The sequence below is a fragment of the Scardinius erythrophthalmus genome (assembly GCF_964197995.2).
Source record: "Scardinius erythrophthalmus genome assembly, chromosome: 22".
Classification (NCBI taxonomy): Eukaryota; Metazoa; Chordata; class Actinopteri; order Cypriniformes; family Leuciscidae; genus Scardinius; species Scardinius erythrophthalmus.
Window position 1 is genome coordinate 23,634,279 of NC_138242.1, and position 23,547 is coordinate 23,657,825.

At 37.9% G+C, this 23,547-nt stretch overlaps 1 protein-coding gene across 1 annotated transcript in view; it reads right to left on the bottom strand.

Annotated features, from left to right (window-relative positions):
* cnksr2a (connector enhancer of kinase suppressor of Ras 2a) overlaps window positions 1-23,547 on the bottom strand; it is a gene marked incomplete at its 3' end in the record, with an annotated part of 85,770 nt that overhangs the window by 10,750 nt on the left and 51,473 nt on the right. The window contains exons 7-16 of the mRNA XM_081352774.1: window positions 22,288-22,356; window positions 19,720-19,866; window positions 16,669-16,802; window positions 14,759-14,952; window positions 13,096-13,185; window positions 8,577-8,785; window positions 2,926-2,974; window positions 1,701-1,873; window positions 970-1,043; window positions 754-893 (exon numbers count right to left, since the gene is read on the bottom strand). Of these exons, the coding sequence (XP_081208900.1) occupies window positions 754-893; window positions 970-1,043; window positions 1,701-1,873; window positions 2,926-2,974; window positions 8,577-8,785; window positions 13,096-13,185; window positions 14,759-14,952; window positions 16,669-16,802; window positions 19,720-19,866; window positions 22,288-22,356 (1,279 nt within the window). The remainder of the gene's footprint in view (window positions 1-753; window positions 894-969; window positions 1,044-1,700; window positions 1,874-2,925; window positions 2,975-8,576; window positions 8,786-13,095; window positions 13,186-14,758; window positions 14,953-16,668; window positions 16,803-19,719; window positions 19,867-22,287; window positions 22,357-23,547) is intronic.

Sequence of the window (23,547 nt, forward strand, 5' to 3'; positions counted from 1 at the left end):
TACATAAATGTACGAACTTCTGCATCAACAGTAAAGCCTTTAGAGCAGGGCTGGGCAACTCTGGCCCTCTAGATCCACTTCCCTTCAGCGTTTAGCTCCATCTTTGATCAAACTCACCTGTCTGCAGCTTTCTAGTAACCCTGAAGACCTTGATTAGCTTGTTCAAGTGCGTTTTTTTTCAATTATACGTTTCTATGGCACCACTATCAACGCCTAAATTAATCTGCAGCAGTCAGGTGGTACAGCAGTCACATGGTACAAGTAGGAGCTCTCAGACAATTCCCATCTTACAAGCTGTAATTATGAGTTCTACGAGGACATGAACGCCTTTTACAAGTTGAAATCACATAATTGCGGTAATTATGACATGATGTGAATGGACCTAAACTCTGCAGGAAAGTGGATCTCGAGGGCCAGATTTGCCCAACCCTTTCTTTAGAGTGCAATAAAAGTATGCAAGTTTCTCACGTCATTTGGCTGCATTACCCAAAAGCATATTACATCCAAGTAGATCATAGAAACCATAGCCACCAATGGTCTCTATGATCTCCTCAGGCTTGCAATGCTTTTGGGAAATGTTAGGCACTCTCTGAATTTTGGTTGGCCCCTCTCACCGATTTGCTCCACTATTCTCTTTTACATTTAAACATCTGGGAGACGCTTACATTGAAAGTGACTTACTTTGCATTCAAGGTTCATATTTCCTGGGAATCTAACTTTCAAAACCCATAACCTTCCAACGAGTATTCTCACCCTGTTCCTGACGGATTCGCTCTCTTTCTGCAAAGCCAGCTGCCGCCATGTTAAGACGACTCAACCATCTGTTCATATCATCCACGCCGTCCGCTGCGAAGTAGAAGCTTTTGATTTTGGGATGGCATGCTTTAAACGCACTGCGAAGGGAGCAAAGATTCAATAAGAATTTGTCATGCATCATGACATTACTCAAAAGTTCGTAAAGGTACTCACTATTTTTTGCGACATTCACTGGCTCTGTCGATCTTGAACTCCGGGAGGCTGACAAACCCTTCGGCTTTCTCATCCTAAAAGGTGGAGAAAAAAAGAGAGAGAGGATTGTGCGGACGCTTCACCCCACTTACACTCTTCTGTAATGTCATTAGGTCCTCATTAGGAGTTACATCTCCTAATTCTCTCCTTTCTTTTCTCTCTCTTTTGGTTCATTCCATTACTTTTTTCCCAGCATTAAATTGCAGCAGCACTGCTGACAGGAGCTCTGCATAAATAAATGAAAAGCATAAATTGTTGCGGCTCTCTGTAAGCCTGTCTGTGTTTACAAAATCCACACAGTAGAAGATCATCAATTATAGCAAAGCCGGACTATGTTGTAGCATTCTCAGTGGACCAAAACCAGGCCGAGAGGAACCCTCCCCTCCCCCATCCTTCCTCCGAAACCCCCAGAACGGCAGCCGTATCCCAGGCCCAGGCTGTGATAAAAAGCGTAGACGCAAGGAGTAATTAATCAAAAAGCGAGTGTTTGTTAGGAGAAGTTCCTTATCTTCATTACAGAAACGCCATTTGTAGAAGAACAGTTTTGTTAGGGTAGATGAGCATTAATCTTATTCCACACAAGAGGGTAAAGCCGAACCAATTAAAGTCTCATCTCTTGATCGATACAGTTTCTGCTGAGCTGGTGGATACGAGAAACAACAAAGATAACTGTATTGGCCAAACACACTCACCTCCTCATTCATGTACCAGTACAAGCAGGCGCCCTTCAAAACAAACCAGTACTTCTTCCATTTCTGTGAGAAATAGCTCTTAGCATCCTTCTTCTTCCACAGCCAGCCCTCACAATCTCCACGGCCCAGGTCCTTACAGGAGATTCGTCTCTTACTGATGGAGGACAGCGGAGCTGCTGGATGCAATAGAAGAACACAGTATGTGTTAATAAATGTTATAAAATGGATAGTTCAGACTTCAATTCTGATTGTTGTATAACGGCATCATCAATTCATTTCTATATTAAAGGTATAGCCCATCCCAAAACTGAAAATTCTGGCAGAATTTCTTTTGTCATGTTGTTTCAAGCTAGTCTGACTTTCTTTCTTTTGTAGACCACAAAAAGACAAGTGCAGGATGTTCATGGTGCTCTTTTCCTTCCAATGAAAGAGAATGGTGACCAGTGAACACCGCAAAATGAAAAAAAAGCATCATAAACGTAATCTATTTTGCTTGTGCACTATACTTCTGAAGCCGTATGATAACTTTGCGTGAGAAAAAGGCCAAAATTATGAAAATCTTCCCCATCCAGCATGGCTCTCAAATCTCATTCAGCGTTTTGATTATGCACATTTTTAAACTTGCCATGTCATGAATGATTATGAGACACATGAGAAGCAATGATGTTTGGCATGCCACGTCTTTATGCACCATATTTGTAATTGAGATTTGAAATCTTTAAATCAGTAAATAACAACTTGAGTTTTGGTCTTTTACTCACACAAATTGCTTCATTAGACTTGGAATATCATATGGCTTCAGAAGACTTAAAATATAACATTAGTACAGGCGTATATATCACTTATGCTAGTTTTTGTCTTTTTTTGGGGACAATATTACCTTTCATAGTACAGAAAACAGGCAGTGTAAGCATCTCATTTTGTGTTTTACAGAAGAAAGGAAGTTTCATTTCTGGGTGAACGGTTCCTTTAATATACTGTAACACATATTTCTTTGCAGCAATCAACCACCTCCTCTATGTGCTATGGCTAGGAACATCTATTACTCATTGCAAAATTACTGTAATACAAAAACATTATGGCAGAATGCTTATAATTATGAAGTTAATTAACTTTCTTTACTCTTTCCTACGTTGGTGGCCTATTTTTTCCTTATTCAGTCAAAATATGCAAGCAATGAAGGCAATGTTCCCAAACATGAGAATAAGGAAAAATAAGTGATCACCTTTACTCTTTTTCTTGGTCTTGGATAGCAGAGAGGATCCCTGGAATGTCTGTAAAGCAGAATATATATATATTTATATTTAAATACAAATGGAGAAATGTTGGAAAATACATCAGGTGTAAGTGAAACGAGACAAAAATGTATCGACCATATTATCGGTCAACACATCCGATTCTCCCGAGTGGAATCACATGGAGGAAATGTGTGAACATAATCTTTGAGCATCCATCCATCGTACAACAAATTCAAATCAGAGGCAACATCCGAGCAGATGAAGGCGCGAGAGACCAACAGCTAGTGAGAAGGAAGGCGTGAAGAGGCATAGAGAGAAAATAAATTATTTCTAACATCCTTGGCCCGTGTGTTTATTGAGCAGTAATTCTTGGATCAGCACACCCAGACCAAGCGCATATTTATGATCCGAGCCCTGTGGCAATTCTCCTCTGTGAAGAAACTTCTTGTGAGCTTGGGCACAAATTTAGAGGAAAACTTGTGTTGCTATGCTAACAGATTAGAGACAGTATCACTGACCTAAAGAAAACACTATCATCATGGTAACTGATTTATTGATATGTGCCAGAGGAGGGAAGCTGCTGTTGCCGAAGAGGAATAACTGGAATTGATTAATGGAACATGTTTAGAAACTTAAGCAACCAGTTTGTAGAATGTCTTTTTTTATTCAGGAGTATCGAAATATACCATGTCCATTTCTTGAAGATGGTTTTCTCATTGGTTTTTCAAAACTGTGGTTTTCCCAGTGACCCAAGTATGAATACTGGGTCACGTTCCAATACCATTTACCCTCTTTTACCCCACTTTTCTATCAAATTAAGCCCAAAAAATATCAAATGAAAAACACGATGGTGGTTTTCCCAGGATTTAACCTCATAACACACTTCAAAGTCAATGCAACTCCCTCCAAAAGCACTGTGTGAATCTCTTCATAGAAGGTGTGAATCGCAATTGCTGTGTGAACTGAAGCAATTTGTGAGAAAGGCTTAGACACATGAAGACAAACTTCCCTGAGGATTCAACACCTAGACATGAATAAAGAAAAAAGATAGATGGAGCAAACTATGACACAGCATATAGTGTATAATCAAAGAAACAAAATAATACATAGAAGGGTGAATGCCTACAGGCAATGCCCAATCTTGATTTGCAGAAATAAACGACCAAAGTCATAGTCTTGCTGAGTTAATGGCTCTGTCAACCCTTTGCTTGAAATGATCACTGGCAATCACTAAAATTGTGCAGGGGGTGTAGAGCAACTCCAACAGTGACTAAGGATCGTGTAACAGGCCTCATTCATTAAACACAAGCAGAACAATTCCTGTCAATCGTACGTAAAACCATCCTTGTGTAGGATCGTTTTTTACGAGTGACTTACACAGGAATTCGCTCTTCTTGTGCTTCATGAATGAGTCTAAATGTTGCAGAACCTCAAGCTTTCTGCAACGCATGAAGTCACTTGGATGATGAACAAATCCCACAAGACATGAACATGAGATGTGCATCAGCTACCGAGTCCAAAGATATTCTAAACTTCATTTCTTATGCCTCGGGAATCATGATATTCAGAGAAAGAGCATTATGGGACAACTACAACCCATGGGACTCAAGCAAACACAGTTCTTACATCTCATGTGGAGATGTAAGATGTGATGTGAAGATAAGGATGTGACATAGACATGGCGTTGTTCTTCGAACTGCGTCCTACAGTCTACTCTTGTTGCCCTCTATATCCATCTCTCTGTACTGTTTTCTTCTCTCAGTCTCTGATGTTATGGGTCTCTTTCAGAACAGACATGGATTTGATCTCTCTACGATTGTTCAATAACACATCGCCCTAGATGGCATGCTAAGACTTGACTTACAACTAAATGCCACATGGCAACACAGACTCCCAATTCACATGGCATATGGTACAAAACCTCTTCCGCTGAGATATCAACAGCTGACATATGCTGACATATGCGGCATGTGATGGCCTCAAAGCACATGCATTAACCTCTCTTGTTATATTTAAACCAAACCAGTAGGTAAACAGTACCTTCTCTGGGGGCTCTTTTTTAATTTTTGTTGTTTTCTAACAATGTGATACAATTAATTTCCAAATGAATAAAGGCCTGTTCACACCAAGACCAATAAAGATAACAATAACAATAACTATATTAACATGTACACCAGCTGACAATATCATTCTGTTTATTCTAAGCACATGCTGCAGTTTTGTTCTCTACCGCTTTAAATTCTCAAGCTCTTTAAAGTTGAATGGTTTCTGATTGGCTGTCAATCGCTCTGAAAGTGATTTCCATCGATATTGTTTCTCTGTTATTATATAGTTGTGGTGTGGGCTCTGCTATTCTTTTATATTTAGAATGATTTTTAGAACTATATCTTATATCATTATCTTTATCATTATCGTCCTTGGTGAGAACAGGGCATAAGACTGCAGGCACTGGGGTGTGTATATAGTTTTTCAACAGTCTGGCAAAATACTTTTGTGTGTGTGTGTGTCCAGGGGATGGAGGGAGTGAGCGAGGTGCTGGCACTGTTCAGACAAAATGCAGCTTTCTTATCAGACTGCAACGCAGGCAATAAAACACCACTGTAAACAATAGAAACTGATGCAGTTACACAGCACATACCAACAGAGGCAGCCTTATTAAATCAACGCCACACAGCTTTTCTTGCACCATCTTCTCCACTGGCATCTTACTCATCTTTCATCTCACAACCCTCACTTCTAAATATTTTCCTCTCTATAATTATCATCTCTTCTGGTCTTCTCACATCATTTTGCATTTTTATTTAGCTTTTTTGTCGTGCCTCTTCTTGTCTCCTCTCACCTCTTACGATCTTGTCTCTTAACTTCTCGTCTTACCTCATCTCAGTTTCATGTTGTCTCTTCTTATCTCCTCTTACTTCTGCTAGTTTTGATGTTCCCCCTACACGTTTTATCTAGCCGTTTCTCTTCTCTTCTGGTTTTGTCTCATTTGGTCACCTCTCACCTCTTCTCGCATCTTATGTTCTTTTATATAATTTGTTTCTTCACTTCTCATTATGTCTCTTCTCTTCTGATTTTATCTTATCTTGTCTTGTCATGTCTTGTCTCATCAAGCCTCTTTTCTTTTTTCATCTTATCGCATACTTTCTCTTCTTATTTCATTTCCTTTCCTCTCCACATCTCATCTCATTGTGTCTCTTCTCTTCTGGTCTTATATAATTTTTTTCTTCTCGTCTCCTCACACCTCTTCTCACGTCTTATTTCCTCTTCTTATTTCATTTAGTCTCTTCACTTCTCATCTTGACTCTTCTCTTCTGATTTTGTCTCATCATCACATCACATCTTTTCTCATTTCATCTCATCTCTTCTCATCTCCTCTTACTGCTTCTCTTTTGCATCTTACAGTACCTTCTATTCTTGTTTCAATACGTCTTGTTGTGTCTATGCAGATTTTTTTTTATTGTTGTGTAATATGCAGATTATAAGTTAGTGGAGTCTCTAGAAAAGTCCATGAGCTACAGAAAGAACAATAGTAAGAGTGCTGAGACCAGCACATTGGTTCTGGTCCAAAATTATGGTGATGGAGTGGTCAGCACCCAAGTTGTCCCAACCCTGGCCTGTACACCCTTTTACCCACATTAGGTCAGATGACATATGGACACAGATACATCACCCTGCTAGGTGTTTCTAAACAGAAGCAGCAGGTAAGATACACTGTGAAAGTCACTCTTACGCAGGACTGTAACACCCCAGCTGGGATTCACACTTCTTCATGAGGACCTATAATTAGGCATTTTGAAGGGGAAAAAAAAGATACAGAGAGAGCCAAACACATAATCACTTCTCATGAGCTGGCGGGCATATCAAGATTTTAAGCACAAGATATTGACATGAGGACAGCACATGGCCGAATACTGGCTAATCACAGCTCTGTTTCAGATTGAGCTTGGCCAATCACGTCACTCCGTGCCCTGTGACAGATGACAACATGACTTAGCCCCGCCCACCGCTACTGAACCACCATCTGCCTACTCATCATCCATATGCACACTGTGACACACCACAACGAGTCACTTTTCCCTTGGTTATTAGTTTTCCCTTGGTGTTTCTGTGTGTGGTTATGGCTGCGTTGGGTTGTGTGCATTCTGAGAATATCGGCTGCCACGTTCCCTCTTAATAAACGACAGCCATATTTCACCTCCATTCCTAATAACTTTACACAAAGGATGGCTGGTCTCACTGAGAAAACCTACCCACACACACACATACACAGGGCCGAGCACACACCTCCACGCTGGCTAAAGGTACAGGACTAACAACACACACACACAGACACACAAACACAAACATTTACCCAGCATGTGGGTGTAAGTATGCATTCTTCATCTTCACACCATGACCTGGTGCTTTCAATGAAAACTATGTAAGACTCTACCTGCAGTGATCACAGAGACCTTGATCGAGCACAGCGTCGGTGAAAGCAGCCAGGCCTTGAAGAATAACTCTTTGTTTGAGCAACAGAAAATAAAAAGAACACAGACATTGTGCGATTTTACTCACAATCTCAGAGTTTAGCCCCGATCCAGACTGCATGACACTCAAAAAGAGACTGAAATATACTCTTAGACAAAGAACTTGATTGAGGCATGTCGGATTAAAGGCGCACATACTACCACTCGATACGAACTCCCATAATAGCACACTACAAAAAAAAACTGTAATTTGTGTGGAATTTATATTTGTTTCATATATATATAAATATAAATTACACACAAATTACACAAAACACACACACATACACACATTTATATATATATATATATTTCATTTTTTAAAGAATAAATGTATAGAATATATTTGAATATACAGAATATATTTAAAGAATTGATATGTAAAATAAACATATAAAAATATGTACATTTTCAGCATCATTACTCAAGTCTTCAGTGTCACATGATCATTCTGATTTGCTGCTCAAGAAACATTTCTTATTGTTATCAATGCTGAAAACAGTTGTTTTTCAGGATTCTTTGATTAACAAAATTCAAAAGAACCGCATTTATTTGAAATAGAAATCTTTTGAAACACATTTGTACTGTCACTTTTGATCAATTTATTGTGTCCTTGCTGAATAAAACCATTGATTTCTTTAAAGAAAAATAAAATTGATCTTTTTTTTTGAGGATGGTTAGATATTTTTAGAAATAAAAATAACAATGGGAAAGCAAGACAAAAACGTTTGCAGCCCAACACTATTGTTTCAATATTCTGTGTGTGTGTTATAATCATGAAAGAAACAGGCTCGCATGTAATTCCGAACTCTCAACTTTACTTCCCGATTCTTCCCGCAATCGCGTACACAACAACTCCGGTGCCTCCAATGCATAATAATCTCATGCAACAACTTCACAATACACATATTGTTACAACTATAATGACCGCAAATAATCCCTGTCTCAAATCAAAAGAACCAATCGCCTTAATGTTTTGTTTTTTTTGTTACAGAAACATAAGCTTTGCAGGAGATTTTGTTAATTCCCATTCACGGAGATAGGCGCAGTACTAGCATGATTACAAACAGCGATGCCGCAGAATGAACTGACTCTCTTCAGAGGACTATGACAGAAAACATACTACTCACATGGTAAAGAGAGGTGGAGTCTGGGTTAGGCGTGTTCATGGATTCCTGCCGGAGCACCTCCATTTGGAGGGTGGGAAGGAGGGCGTAGTGGGTGGGGCTTCCGCTCTTCTCGCTCTTCTTCTTTCCGCGTTTCCCTGTGTCTCTTTTCATGCTCCGGCCTGCCAGATCGGCAGCCTTCTCATCACTTATATACCTCAACAAAGAGTTTTCTGAGATAGAGAGAGAAAGAACAATTTCTTTAATAACAGTAGTTTTTTTGGAGCATAAAAGCCCCATGTCAACATATGCACAGGGCCATCCTTAAAGGTACAGAATGTGAGATTAACAGCAAACAGTTGAAATGGGTACTGCAGTCCAAATTCAAAATATTGGAGAGAGTTGTTTTCCCCGCCCCATCCTGCTCACGCGGGTTGCCAGATTGAGGACACGCACAAGGAACGAGCAAATTGACAATAACATGTGAGGAGACTTACACACTGTAAGTTGATGAGCTGATTTATTGATTTACAATGAGTTCATATCGCTTTTTAATATGCTCCCGTTCATAGAGATTTTTAGATGGTACGGAGGCTTTTTGGTTCGGGTAGAATCTGCGATCACTGACCCAGTTTGTTCGTTGGCTTCCATGGCTGCAATATGCTGTGTTTTCTGCCAACTGGCAATCTGTGGTGGCAAAATACTATTGGGTAAATTGGCAACGTGCGATATCGCACACACCAAAACACAAAAAGATATTCTGAGACGGAATGCACATTTCAAAGTAAAATAAATGGCTGTAGAGAGTTTTTCAGAGAAACGAGTATGTAAACTCAGCATGTTTTCTAAATATCTGCAAATATATTATGGTATTTTTATGCTGTAGTATAGTCAAAAACTTACATACAGCACTTTTAAGGCGGTGCAACTGGTGCGACTGCATCAAGGTGAACGGACCGAGGGGGAGCACCCCACTTTGAATCATTTTACTGCAACCATTTTATTACCAGTTAAATCAAAAGAGAGAGGGAAAAAATTCAACAATGTCACCATTTTATACGGTTAATCAGGCATTAGAAATTTTGTCTGGCATGTGCAGTAAATCAAAATTACATCTGTACAGCCAGTCCTTGTCAAACACTATGGACATTTTCCAGGTTGTGCTGTGTCAAATCACTGAATAAGCTTGCATTAGTATTCCATCAATCAAGCATCCCAAACCCCTCTTGAAATACTCCAAACCTCAATTGGCCAATCACAATGATTCATTCCCTCAATAGAGGTCTATCATTAGCACTACTTAAGCCTGTGCACTCTTCCCAAATCAGTCGAATCCAATCAAACTCTATAGGCTTATTCTTGCCTAATGAGCATAACAAGCCGATTGGTCACAGCCATATTAGCGAGCCAAACCAACGGGCTCCCAGCAGCCCTGATTTGAGCTCATCCTTTGATTTAGGAACCACCGCAGCCATTGTTGGGCTTCCCTTCTCCCACGCCCAAGTCCACCGTTGCCCGGCAGCAGCCAATGGGACGTGAAACACTCAGGAGAGCTCCTGTCAGAGTTTCCATGGCAACAGCATGCTTCCAGAAGAAGTTCCCTCTTCTTTACGGCTCGGTTTCCCTCATGCTGATGAAAAAGTTGAAGAGGTGGCAGATTTTAAATGGCATAGATTCAGCCAGACAGGGATCACAACCTAGTAGAGTCATTATAAATCATAATCGAATTAACTATAACTTCTTGAGTTGTAAAAATTGATTAAACTACAGTATAAAGCTCATTAAATGGACAAGAGGTGAATGGATCTAAAATGTCAGTTGGAAAGTTCTGGAAAATCCATAAACAACAAAGTACTTTTATGAAGGGCTGCACAATTAATCGAAAATAAAAACAAAATCGCGAAATGGCTTAATGCGGAAGTAAAAGCTTGATGGTTTCATTTAATTTTAGTTTAAATGTTCATTTTATACAGCCATAAATATTAGTATTGTAATTTTACAATTGTACTATGAAACAAAATGATTATTATTATAATATTATTTTTCTTAAATACTCAATTTATTATTATTATTATTATTATTTTATAGTCATATCGATATGTAATCACAAAAATCTGGGCTAAATTGTGCTGTCCTACAAATATGCACAGCAAGCCTGGTTTTTATTTTATTATTATTTTAAATCACATTTTAAATTGCAATAGCAATTTTTTCCAGGAAAAAAATAATTTTTATTTTTTTTCAAATTGTGCAACTCTACCTTTGTTTGTTTTTGAAAATCAAGCCTCAAAACGGATCGCATGGATTTTCAGAATTTTGAATGCAATGCCAGCTTTTCAGAGGATGGCTTTAGTAGAACAACCATTCTGACAGTAAAATACTATCACTGACAAACTACCCAGATTTCCAAGCTGTGGGTGACCTTAATACATCTTTATCCTCTCTGACCCTCTCTTCCACTCCAACATTTTATTGCAATCTTCTTCCTACATCACTCTCGCCACCTCCTTCGAGTGCCTCTTTCTTCTTTTACCATCTTTCTTACTCTCAGCTAAACACCATCTGGCAACCTCAACACAAGCAGATTTTCTCCCCAGAGTTTTAAGGAAAAGAATGAGTCGAGAAAGCTAGGAAATAAGAGAGCTATCAAAACGCTAATCTCCACACAATGCGGATAGACGGAGCTGCATAACAGGATCAAATAGCAGCCAGGAGACACAGCCAGGTGATCATCCACCTCCTTTGCTCAAAAACACACATATAAAGACATACAAGTTCCACAAACGAGAGAAAAGAGAGGGGTTTGGGCAACAGCAAGTCCTGGAGGAGACCACCGAAAGAAAACAGGTTAGCGTGGGAAAGCAGTGAGACACGACAAGAGTGAGTCACAACAAAAGATGCTGCCTCTGCATCCACAATGAAGATGGTAATAAGGAAGTGATGAGGATTGACTAAAACATGCTAACCAGCCAAACTTTATCCCTGAACTCACAATATAAAAAAACACAATGATTAAACTTGATGAAAGAGCTTCATTGATACAAGCCATTGGTATTATCTGTCTACGGTATTGCAGGCCAACTATTTCTGTCAAGAGTTCTGGACTGTATTTCTAAAGCAGCAGCCAGTTGAGACGGTCTCGGCACTAGTGCACACTGGCTCTGTGTTGGTGCTCAGAGACTGCCACTGTTATCCTGGCACTGCGTGCAGTGCGGCCACAGGAAGTAATCAGAAATGCCCAGCGCGGTTCAGAGCCACCATGCAGCGAGGAGAATTAGATCCATGGAAAACAGCTCAGCTAAACATCACTACTGAATAAGAGCCATGAGAATGTAATAACAAAGAAACTGAGAGAATCAATAAAGGGAGAATGAGAAGAATCAACTGATGGAAAACAAAGATGCATTTGAAACCTGAATAAGATATTCAGGATGAATACATTAAAAATGGATCCTATGTACTTATTATTATTTTAATTAAATGTATAAATTGTATTATTTATGATATTCTACTTTTAACTGTAAATAAAATAGACAATTAATGTCCCTTTTGTGATTCATCAGTGCATGTTCTAAAAAAAGAATATATATATTTCTTTTCATAATCTTCCATTAAAATGCAATAACGCTCTCCATCTCTTTTTCTGCTGATGTAACCAAGGCTCTGAAGTTGGCAGGGCAAAAAAACGTATAAATAAAATAAAACAAAACTAGCTGACCATATTTGTTTCTGAAATGTCAATTACTCAACATGTTGCATAGAAACAATATCACAGTGTTATATTAAAAAGGCGCTTTTGCTCGTCTGATATTGTTTCAATACCACAGCCCACTCGATTCACGAATCAATAAAATCCTGATGGTTAAAGTCAAGGAAGAGATGCCAGCATAAAAATTCAAGGGGTTTCAGCAGTACCTTCCAGTGGGACATGCTATAATTTATCTACAGCTATTTTAATCAAACATTTTCCAATTCATCAATATTTATTATACATGCTGTTTCATGGTCTCATATTAATTAAGAGGTTAAATTGAATATTTGTACTATTCAAATTGATTTGTCACACAGCAGGTCCATTTAAAATGAACAAATAAAAAGTTAATTATGGCAAAAAGGGTTTGGACACTTACTGATTGTCAGATGGACCATGCTAATATAATAATATATTATATAAATTAATATACATGATCATTTTCGGATGCAACAATAGTGTCAAACAAGACCATCATAGACCGATGTAATAAAACTATGCATTCCATAGATCCACCTTGAATTAACTGGTAGAAAATTTCAGAAATGCATAAGAAAAATAAAAAAACTATCTATGGAATGAAATTGATTTTATTCTTTAATATTTTATTTAACCCAAAAAATGCTTAATTAAAAAAAGTATATCAAATAGCTATAAACAGACAAAAATAGGACACCTAAGATGGGCCACTCTTTGTAATCAGTTTGATGATTACATTTCCATAATACCTTTGCAGAGTAAAAAGGAGAATAAAAACAAGAGAATAACCATGTGTATTTACTGTAACCTCACCTCTCCGACCTTCTCTCTTCATTCTAGCTGGGTCCTCATAGTCAGGAACCCAGTTATACTCCACAGGCATAGAGATGGGCCTCATACGACCTGAAAACACACACATGTGAATGAACTCACATAACATTCTGTGTGTGTGTGTGGAAAGACAAGGGATAGAAAGATGGAGGTAAACTGACAGTTCACAATCCATTTCTCCACAGACGCCAAGGTAAGTCTGTGCGAGTGTGTGTTTGTGTAAGACAAACTGTCACAGTTAATGTGTCCTCTAGTTTTCTAGGGAAGCAGCGGGCATGGAGTGTGTCAGCAGTTCTGTGCCACTGCAGAGGCTCACGCTGGCATTTAACGACTAGAGCTGAGTTCTCTGCTTTTGGATATAATGCTACACGCACACACACATTCACAACAAAGTGCAGCCCAGCTCCCTAGAGTTTAATTACAGAAAATCTGAAACCAACTCCCCAACGCAGGAAACTAGTTATAGACATGCTCACTTTTTTTGAACTTCGAAAAACATACAATCATGCGGTAAACATACAAAAACATTGAACACAGAAGATATTTAGATTAGCAGAAGTTTTCCAAACCAGTTCTTTCTTCTGCAGATTTAAAACACTTTCTTATTAACAGTTTTCTTACAGTTATGCATCATAATTGGGGTAAAGAATGATTATTTGCTCATTATGTGCTGTTCTACAATCAGCAGATGTTCATAGAAGTTTGGTCTGTGCCTCGAGTTAGTCGCTGGGTCAATATTCAGTCCCTCAGACATCTGCTGTTAAACCCAGTGGAAAATAACAAATTATTTTATGGTGTGTAGAAAGGCACAAACCAAATTCCCCATGCTAAAAGAGTAAATAACCCTGCTGCTGTACCAACTAAACTCCTTCTGAAATGAACTCATGGACAAAACTTTTTGTGTCTGTGTGTTAGAGCTGCACGATTCTGGATTAATTGAGAATATTTTGGTTTCAAACTGAGATCACGATTATCCCATGATTCTAAACAGACAACTAAACAAAATAGCATGCAATTTACTAGAGGTTCTGACAAATGTTAATTGCTGCAGTCTATTTAAAATGTTTAATTAATCTGACTGAATTATTTAAAAAATTGGTTTGAATGAATGATTCAATGACTCACTCATAAATACTTTATTGCTTCATTACTGGATGAATCAGCATTTTTTGAACAAATCTCTTGAATGAATGATTCAATGACAAATACATTTTTTAACAGGAACTTGTCACTACCAGGTGGCATAACGATGTAATTGATACAATCGTTATTTGAAGCGCCAAGTTACTTTTAAAAGGTGATTCATTCTATTTGTTCACTTCCGTAGACATAAGTGTTAATATCCGAACTATAAACTTTTATCCAAGTTCTTCTGTGATAATTTGAATATTTGTAACACAGAAATGAGATACTATGTGGTTGAAAAGATTGTTTGTGAAGTTGTTTCATACTTATCCATGACAACTGCTCTCTCTGGGTCAGCGGCAGTGCCAACGCATATCCGAATGTTCTGCTGTGATTTTGTCAAAGTTTTAATAGACACAGGCGAATCAATTAGGAATGAGACTGAGTGTGTGTTTGAATCGAGAACGCAATCTTTTAGCGATTAATCATGCAGCTCTACTGTGTGTGTGTGATTGTGTACCGTAAGTGGATGTGCTGTCTCGGCGGGACGTTGTGGGTCCGTGGCTGGGATCGTACTCGTAGCAGTACAGGACGGCCTCCTCTTCCATTAGAGGAAATCGCCGTCTGTACTCTTGATCCAGGAATGAGTTTGGTGATTCAGACCCTTTAGCGACAGGTACCCCACCCTCGCTTGGAAGACTGCATTTTTCATCTCTAAAAGCACAACATAACACAATATATTCAGATTGTATGCACACAGTAAAATTTGTTAATGATTTTGAAAGAAGTATCTTATGCTCAACACGCTGCAACTGAAGAAAACATGCAGATAGAAAATTTGGTTGCGTTGTAAGTATTTGCAGTGTGTTTCTGTATTTGGTTGTGTTGTGAGTATTTGCAGCACGTTTCTGTATTTGGTTGTGTTGCGAGTATTTCACGAGTTCACACTTACAAATAAGTCAGATAGAATAAATGCGTATTTGGCGTGCTGTCCGAGGAGAGGGCTCCGGGCTCGGTATTCGGCCCGAACCCAGAGTACTCCCCCCGTATTCCTGGCTGTGAAAGAACAAGCCAAGAGTGAGGAGTCGGGGTGGTGGAGGGATGCTGAAAACTGTCAAGGAAGTTAGATGAGTTGACAGAGTGAATATATATGCTTCCTCTCATGCTGATAGGGTAGACATGGTAATTGTTTGATGAGTTGATTGATTACTTGATTATTTGAACGTGCTCCTCCCGAACTTTGTTAATAAAACATCATTTGCAGCGCGTCTCTGTATTTGGTTGCGTTGTGAGTATTTGCAGTGTGTTTCTGCATTTGCTTGTGTTGTGACTGTGAGTATTGGCAGTGTGTTTCTGCATTTGCTTGTGTTGTGACTGTGAGTATTGGCAGTGTGTTTCTGCATTTGCTTGCGTTGTGAGTATTTGCAGCACACTTCTGTATTTGGTTGCGATGTGAGTATTTGCAGTGCGCTTCTGTATTTGGTTGCATTGTGAGTATTTACAGTGTGTTTCTGTATTTGGTTGCATTGTGAGTATTTGCAGTGTGTTTCTGTATTTGGTTGCATTGTGAGTATTTGCAGTGTGTTTCTGTATTTGGTTGCGTTGTGAGTATTTGCTGCGCGCTTCTGTATTTGGTTGCATTGTGAGTATTTACAGCATGTTTCTGTATTTGGTTGCGTTGTGAGTATTTGCAGTGTGTTTCTGCATTTGCTTGCGTTGTGAGTATTTGCAGCATGAGTTTTGTCAAACTGATGATGTTTTTTAATTTGCTGGTGTTTTTTTTCAATTTGCATGTGTTTTCTTCAGTTGCAGTGCATTGAGCTCTCTCAGCCACTGTAAAAAAAAAAACAGTACAATTTGATATTATATTTCAATTTAAAATGATTTCTATTTTAATGTATTTTAAAATGTAATTTATTCCTGTGATGCAAGCCATTACTCCAGTCTTCAGTGTCACATGACCCCAACCTTTTCAATGGTAGTGTAGATCAAATATTACACAGAACTGATAAGCTCATTTGTCAGTAATATTTAATACTATGGCTACTAAGGAAAATGCTCAATATTGAAATTCTAACTTTAATAAAAAAAAATAAAAAAAAAATTCAAGTGTCAGATCATGCAAAGGTTATCTAAACTCTGAAAACTGGTCATTCACAAATCGCAACAGTGTTGATGTCAAAACCATCAGTTCATTAACATATGCCCACCCACATATACATACTAATACTTATACAGTCTTTCACAATAAATTTCGCCAATACAGCGAGCCAATCAAAATAGAAAAACAGCTTGTTTAATTCTAAGGATGTGAGAAAGGGTGAAAATTGTCATGATAAATATAGTGTTTTTGATGTATGAAACCTATACAGGTGAACTTCATGAAAAAAGCAGCAAAAGTGTAAAAAAAAAAGCCACTTAATGAGTTACCTGGGTGTGTACGGCTCAGATGGAGGGGGCGGGATATACAGATCTTGGAGGGCGGAGCTATCGCGCTTTGAGGGTGTGCTGATTGTGCTTGTGGGCGTGGCCGAACTGCTGGTTGGACTCCTGGGAACAACTGGCTGCTGGGCAGACAAGATAATTGGATTAAAGATCAAAAGTTCACTTCTACTATGAGCTAAAACTACTGGTAAAACGTCTACAGGGCACAACTAAATGTAATAATGGAGCTCTGTTCCAGGACATGACCCAGACACTGATATCTGCAGACAGTCACAAGGGCAAGGCATAGAGATTAATAGGTCCCTGAGCAGTGAGACGGCAGTGCAGTCCCTCTGCAGTGCTGTCTGCAGTAAACAGTGCAGTAGGATCTCTGGGTCAGGATGCTTTGACATAATGAGTGGGAGTCTATGGAAACATTCATGGCATCTCCACAGAACACAATGACTTCAGAGACTATAGACGTGTGATTAGTGTCTCCAGTGAGCTGAAAGGCTGGGGACAGGGGTTGTGACACAGACAGCACATTTGGATGTACACACACACGACATGCACAAAGAGGCTCGTGCAAATAATCACAGTGCAATGAGCATGTAAGATGACAGCCGCCAAAGTGCAGATCTCTTTGGGAGTGGTTGGGGAAAATGACTAAAAGTTTAGTCTAGAGTCACAAGTCTAGAACTAAACTTGAATCCTCCAGCAAAAGCCGATTAAAGCTAATCTGCTCTCTCTGGCACAGACACAAACACTTTCAGGTGCCTTTTATAAAGCAGTTTGAGGTAAGTGATGTTAGTGCAAATTACTTAAAAAGCAACGCAAGAACCGCAAAAGCAACTCTTATACCCAGCAGTCCTGTTATAAACACAAAATAAACTCTTTTGATGGTTGTGATACAACATTTCAGTAGGAAGAAGTGGACTAAAGAAAAGAAAGAAATTCCCCTAAAAGAAAGAGCCGATTCTGAACTGCCTGAAACAAGTCGTCGTCAGTAATTCCAGTTTTCTTCCTGCATGAACCTACGTAGGTTTGTAACAAATTTGCATGATACCAGCCTATGGTCTTCATTGACTGCCCACAAAAAACATCTGCTTTGACCCGCCCTCAAACACTGTAGTTGTAGCTGAGGCTTGGAAGAGTTTGGTTCATATTGTAGACATGTCAAGTTTGTTTGTGCTGCGAAAGCAAATCGCTACACATGCACTTCCAAAGGATGAGGACTTGGCATCGAATTGATACAGTAAAACCAACGCCATCATTACTGTTTGTATCACTTTGTATACAAGTACTGAGGAAGCCTACCGAGCTGAAATTCAGATATAGTAATGGGTGTTTTGTTTCCGACGCATAAGTGGTAGACCAATCACAACAGACTGAACCATCTGGCCAATCAGAGTAAAGTAGGCTCTGAGAAAGAAGGGGCTTTCAGATGCTGTGAGAAAAGTGGTGATGCTGCAATGTATATTATAAGAAAATTAAAGTGTTTTTTGATCATGGGTGCATGTAAATCTATTGTAGGAGAAAATTAGGAACCTTTAAAATAGCATAATTGGGGCACTTTAAATGATAAAGATTAACTTCAAGTGAGCGATAGATAGGGTTGGGAATTGAATATTTGAGGTCAGGAATCGGATACTTGTCATCAAATTTTAATTTCGATTCCTCTTATCAATTCCAGTGTCAAAATTTCTATTTAATATTTAGAAATATTACGCATCCATATTGGATTGCTGCATATGGATTGCTGCACACGCATCCAAAGCGTGCTCAAAGAAATCAGATTTTACCCCATTAAAGCACGAGACGACTCACACGCTGTTTTCAGTGATACACGCATCCAAAACGTGCACACAGAAAAGGTGATTTTAATGTGATTTTAAACCATTCAAGCACGAGGTGCGTGTTTTCATTGCTGTAGGCATGTGTAACTATTGGGCAACTCTTAAAGTGACAGCAACTGCGCTCTCGATAATAACACTAATCAAACAACAAAAGACAAAGAGAAAATTCACTCGTTCCTGACTGAATAACTTTTGTAAGTATATTTGTAATGTATATTTTATTTATAAAGTGCAGTGACATTTTACATTTGGTTACAGTTTCTGTACCGGAATACCTGAAAATCTTAAAACATTGTTTATTTCAATCGTATCTTTGTTCAGTTGTATCTTTTGTTGTCATCGCTAATTTTTCTATTTGTTCTTTTTTAATTACTGAGTGTTTACTTTTCTTTAATAAGGCTTGAAATTTAGATAAGTTAGGCTAGTTGTTTTTCTATGGTAAACTATTTTTAAACCACAGTAAGTTCTGATTTTTGTTCATGATATTCAGCTACAATGAAATGTTTTGCAATAAGATTAAATGTGAATGATATGGTTGTTGTTTTTTTACCTTTTAGGAATCGAAAATAGGAATCGATAAGAATCGGAATCGATAAGCAGAATCGAAATTGAAATCGTTAAATTCAAACGATACCCAACCCTAGCGATAGATGATGGCAAAGGTAATCTAAATGTAAAACTGTCCAATTAAATATCCAGTAAAGACCCATAAATAAATGTAAACTGTTCAACTGCTGATTTATGAAAATAATGCTGAAAAAAACATGATTTATGTATATAACACTGCACAAACAGGCCATTCACAAATCGCAACCATGGTGAAGTCACGACGATCAGCTCATTAACATATTCCCACCCACATATACATATGCAGACCTGTTTTGGAGTGGCTGGGGAAAACGACTAAAAGTTTAGTGTAGAGCATTGGACCCCCATTGTCCACACCAATATCAATAACCTACAATAACATGAAAGATGTATATTTATTATAAAAATAACCAAATACTAGGAAATATTTTTTTTTTTGTTGTTGTTGTTTTAGCTTATTTTAAGAGTCTAGAGTCACAGGTATAGAACCAAACTTGAATCCTCCACAAAAAGCCGATTAAAGCTAATCTGCTCAGGGAGCGGGTGGCAGATAAAGGGGGAAAGTGCAGCCCAAATGATGAAAGCTTTGGGGACAGGGCATTTTGAATCCTACCTGCAGGGCCAGGGGCTTCCATCTCATGTTCTTTAGTAGGGCTGGGGCGGAGGTGAGCGTGCTCTGGGGACGCTTTTTCAGGGTCAATGTCACACCGGCAGGGTCCCCACGCAGAGAGCTTACCAAGTTTTTCAACTGCCAGCCCACCTACAGCAACAAACACAGGGTCAACATACAAAGACTCGACAAGAACGCCACACAGAGACGTCGCCTAACAAGCAACTGCTAGGAAATGCTAAATTTCCTGTCTCTATATTCGCCTATGGTGAACAATGAAGAGAATATAACTATGTACCACACACACATGCTTCCTGACACACATATATTGGGATGAGTGTACACTAATAAGGCGTGATGTTTGCTTATCTTTCAATTTATTCAACATTGAAGTCTATGGAAGAACTTGACATTCCCTGGAAAGTCATTATTTGAGCCTTCGTTTCATAATATATTATGTGTAGGCTAACCCTGAATGATGAACCAAATGCCTAATGTGAAAAAATTCATAAAATAATTCAAATGAATGTTAAAATAAATGACAATACTGAATATATTTTAATAAATAAAAACAAAAGATAAATAAAAGAAGTTTATACACTGACTATATATATATATTTATAATGGTTTAAATAATTCTGTTACGCTGTTTTAATATGCTTACTGAGCCGGCAAGTGAAGCTAATAGCTAGAGGCAATTGTTTAAATATAATTTTAAAATAATGTGACACTATATGCAAACTATACATTTTTAAAGATGTTTATATTACAGATGAATTATTAAACTACATTAATTCATAATATTCCACAGTTCAGTAACGTAAAAAGGCTGTGCAGTGCACTAAAAGTGATTTTACATTGATTAAGATGTGCTGTTAGATACAAAGCCACTAAAATATGATAAAAATCATTGTACATTATTACTGACTCAAGTGGCGTAAAGTGACAATAGCAACATGTGAAAACTGGGGTTTTCAAGGTGGGGTCCAGGGAATAAAATAAAATAAAATAAAATAAAATAAAATAAAATAAAATAAAATAAAATAAAATAAAATAAAATAAAATAAAATAAAATAAAATAAAATAAAATAAAATAAAATAAAATAAAATAAAATGTAGAAACGTTTAATATAAAATTATTGCGGGTTTGGAACGACATATGGGTGAGTAATTGATGACACAATTTTCTGTTTTGGGTGAACTATCCCTTTAAGACATATTTTAATGTGTTTATTAAGCAGTTTACTGTTGGCTAGTACCCAAAATGTATGTGGTTTGAGGTTTTACTATCCTTTAATATCCTTGTGGGAACATTTATTACCCACAATGTAGGCAAAACTTGACCCACACACACAGTTTACACTAAGTATGCCCTTCACAGACAGACACAACCACAATACACAACCACAAATACACACACTGAGATGGGCTGGAATCGCTGGATATACGGGACCTGATCCTGTAGCGTATGGGGACTAATCACAGATGTTACATAGAGCAGCTCCCACAACGCACCATTCCTGAACGCTCGCTGAGGTTGTTCCTGAGCAAGAACTGCTCATTGTTTGTCTGTGTGTTTTTTGCTACAAGCCGAATTCGTAACGCTTATCGCACATTAGAGGCACTTTTATCCAATTATGAAGGTGATGACAATCTAATTACATGAAGATTAATGAGGCCTTAGTGTTGCTGATCTTTCATCACAAAAAGAGCTCAGCATCCCTCACCACGGCGACAAGATGACTGAAGACAAACAAGAAAAATTCTGTTGAATTCTGATGCCTTGAGGAAAAACAGAAGGAAAAGAGCTTAAATCTGAACAGAGTTGTCAGAAGTCAGTGTAATCAAAGTAGAACATTTAGATTTCAGCTTTTGTAACTTCATGATACATGCCACCACTTGAGAGTAAAATTCAAATATTCAAAGAATTATTAAGCACCTCATACACATCAAACACTAAGGGAATAATTTCAAACAGAATTGATTTCACAAGCTAAAATCCATGTGCAATTATTTGTGGACACAAACATACAGTATACGCAGAAAAGGCTCTTTATCAACTCTTTGAAGGCAACTCCACATGGTATGATCACTGGAGTACCTATTGACGCACTCCACATTCACAAAAAAAAAAAAAAAATTCACTCAAATACGACCATCCTTAAAAACACACTCCACAGTCCTTAATTTATAGCCTCTTATGCCCTTGAAACACCCTCCAGTCTCATTCAGAAACACCATAACACACTCAATCAGCATTGTGAATTTTGCCAAATTGGAATATAGTTGCCCCAGTCCTAGAATTGAGCTGAAAATACATCAAGTAATACTTGAAATATGTTTTAAACCTCTTGGTGCTTTAACAAGGACACGTTAAAGCCCTTAAATTCAAATGGAACTCATTTCAGTCCCATAATTCTATCCACAATCACAGAGAAAGGGGGCAACCGCTGTTGAATGCAAAGTGAGACTTGCATACATAGGGGAAAAACTGATGGATGAATGGGTGGATGGATGATAAAATAGAAGTATAAATGAGCCAAATGGATTGAATGACTAAGAGAGACTCACCACTGTCTGATGGTTCACCTGGATGACCTCATCCCCTGCGTGAATCTTTTTACAGCGATCTGCTGGAGACTAAGAAAGAGATGCAAAGGAGAGATATAAAAAGACAGAACAATAGGGGGAAAAATAAATATCAAATGAAAAAGACGTACTGCAATATTCAAAGTATTGCAATTACATTGCTTTTAACCAAACATTACCTTGCATTTAAGGTATACACTCCGGGTCAAAAATATGGAATAATTAGAGGATAAGTTCAAACTAAAAATGAAAAAATTGTCTTCAATTACTCACCCTCATGTCGTTCGTTCATCTTCGAAACACAAATAAAGATACTTTAAATTAAATCTGAGATATTTCTGTCCCTCCATTGACAGCTACTCAACAAGCACTTTGACGCTTCAAAAGGTTCATAAAGAGATCGTAAAATTAATCCATATTAATCGAGCGGTTTAGTCCAAATATTCTGAAGAGACACGATCACTTAATATTATGAACAAATTTTATTCACATTTAAAATGAATCAGCGAACATAAACCATACGAAGCTCAAACGTGCTGAATAACACACAAGAATGAAACTCATTGGTTCTCTCACATCAAGCAAACATGCTTGAGCTTTCGTTTACCATATCTGATGTGTGCGTTGATGAACATATGTAAATAAAAGCCTAATTCTATCTGTTTAGTGTATAAAGTGATCGTGTTAAATGTTACGATCTCTTTATGAACTTTTTGAAGCATCAAAGTGGTAGTTCAATGCAGGGACAGAAATCTCTCAGATTTTAATAAAATATATCTTCATTTGTGTTTCGAAGATGAACGAAATTCTTATTGGTTTGGAATGACATAAGGGTAAGTAATTAATGACAGAATTTTGTATTTTTTGCTAATTTTGCTGTTCAAACTATCCCTTTGATATTTTTTTATATTTTTGAAAGAAATCTCTTATGCTCACCAGGGCTGCATGTATTAGATGCAAAATACTTTAAAGACAGTAATATTTTGAGATGATAAAATATATATATTTTAATATATTTTAAATGTAATTTATTCCTGTGATGCAAAGCTGAATTTTCAGCGTCACAGTGTCACATGATCTTTCAGAAACCATTCTAATATACTGATTTGGTGACTCAAGAACATTAAAAAAATCGTAATAATTATTACAAACTTTTGACCGGTAGTGTACATTTTATCAGTTTATGCATTCCCTGGGAATTAAACCCATGACCTTGATGTTGCCAGCATCAGCTTGACGCTC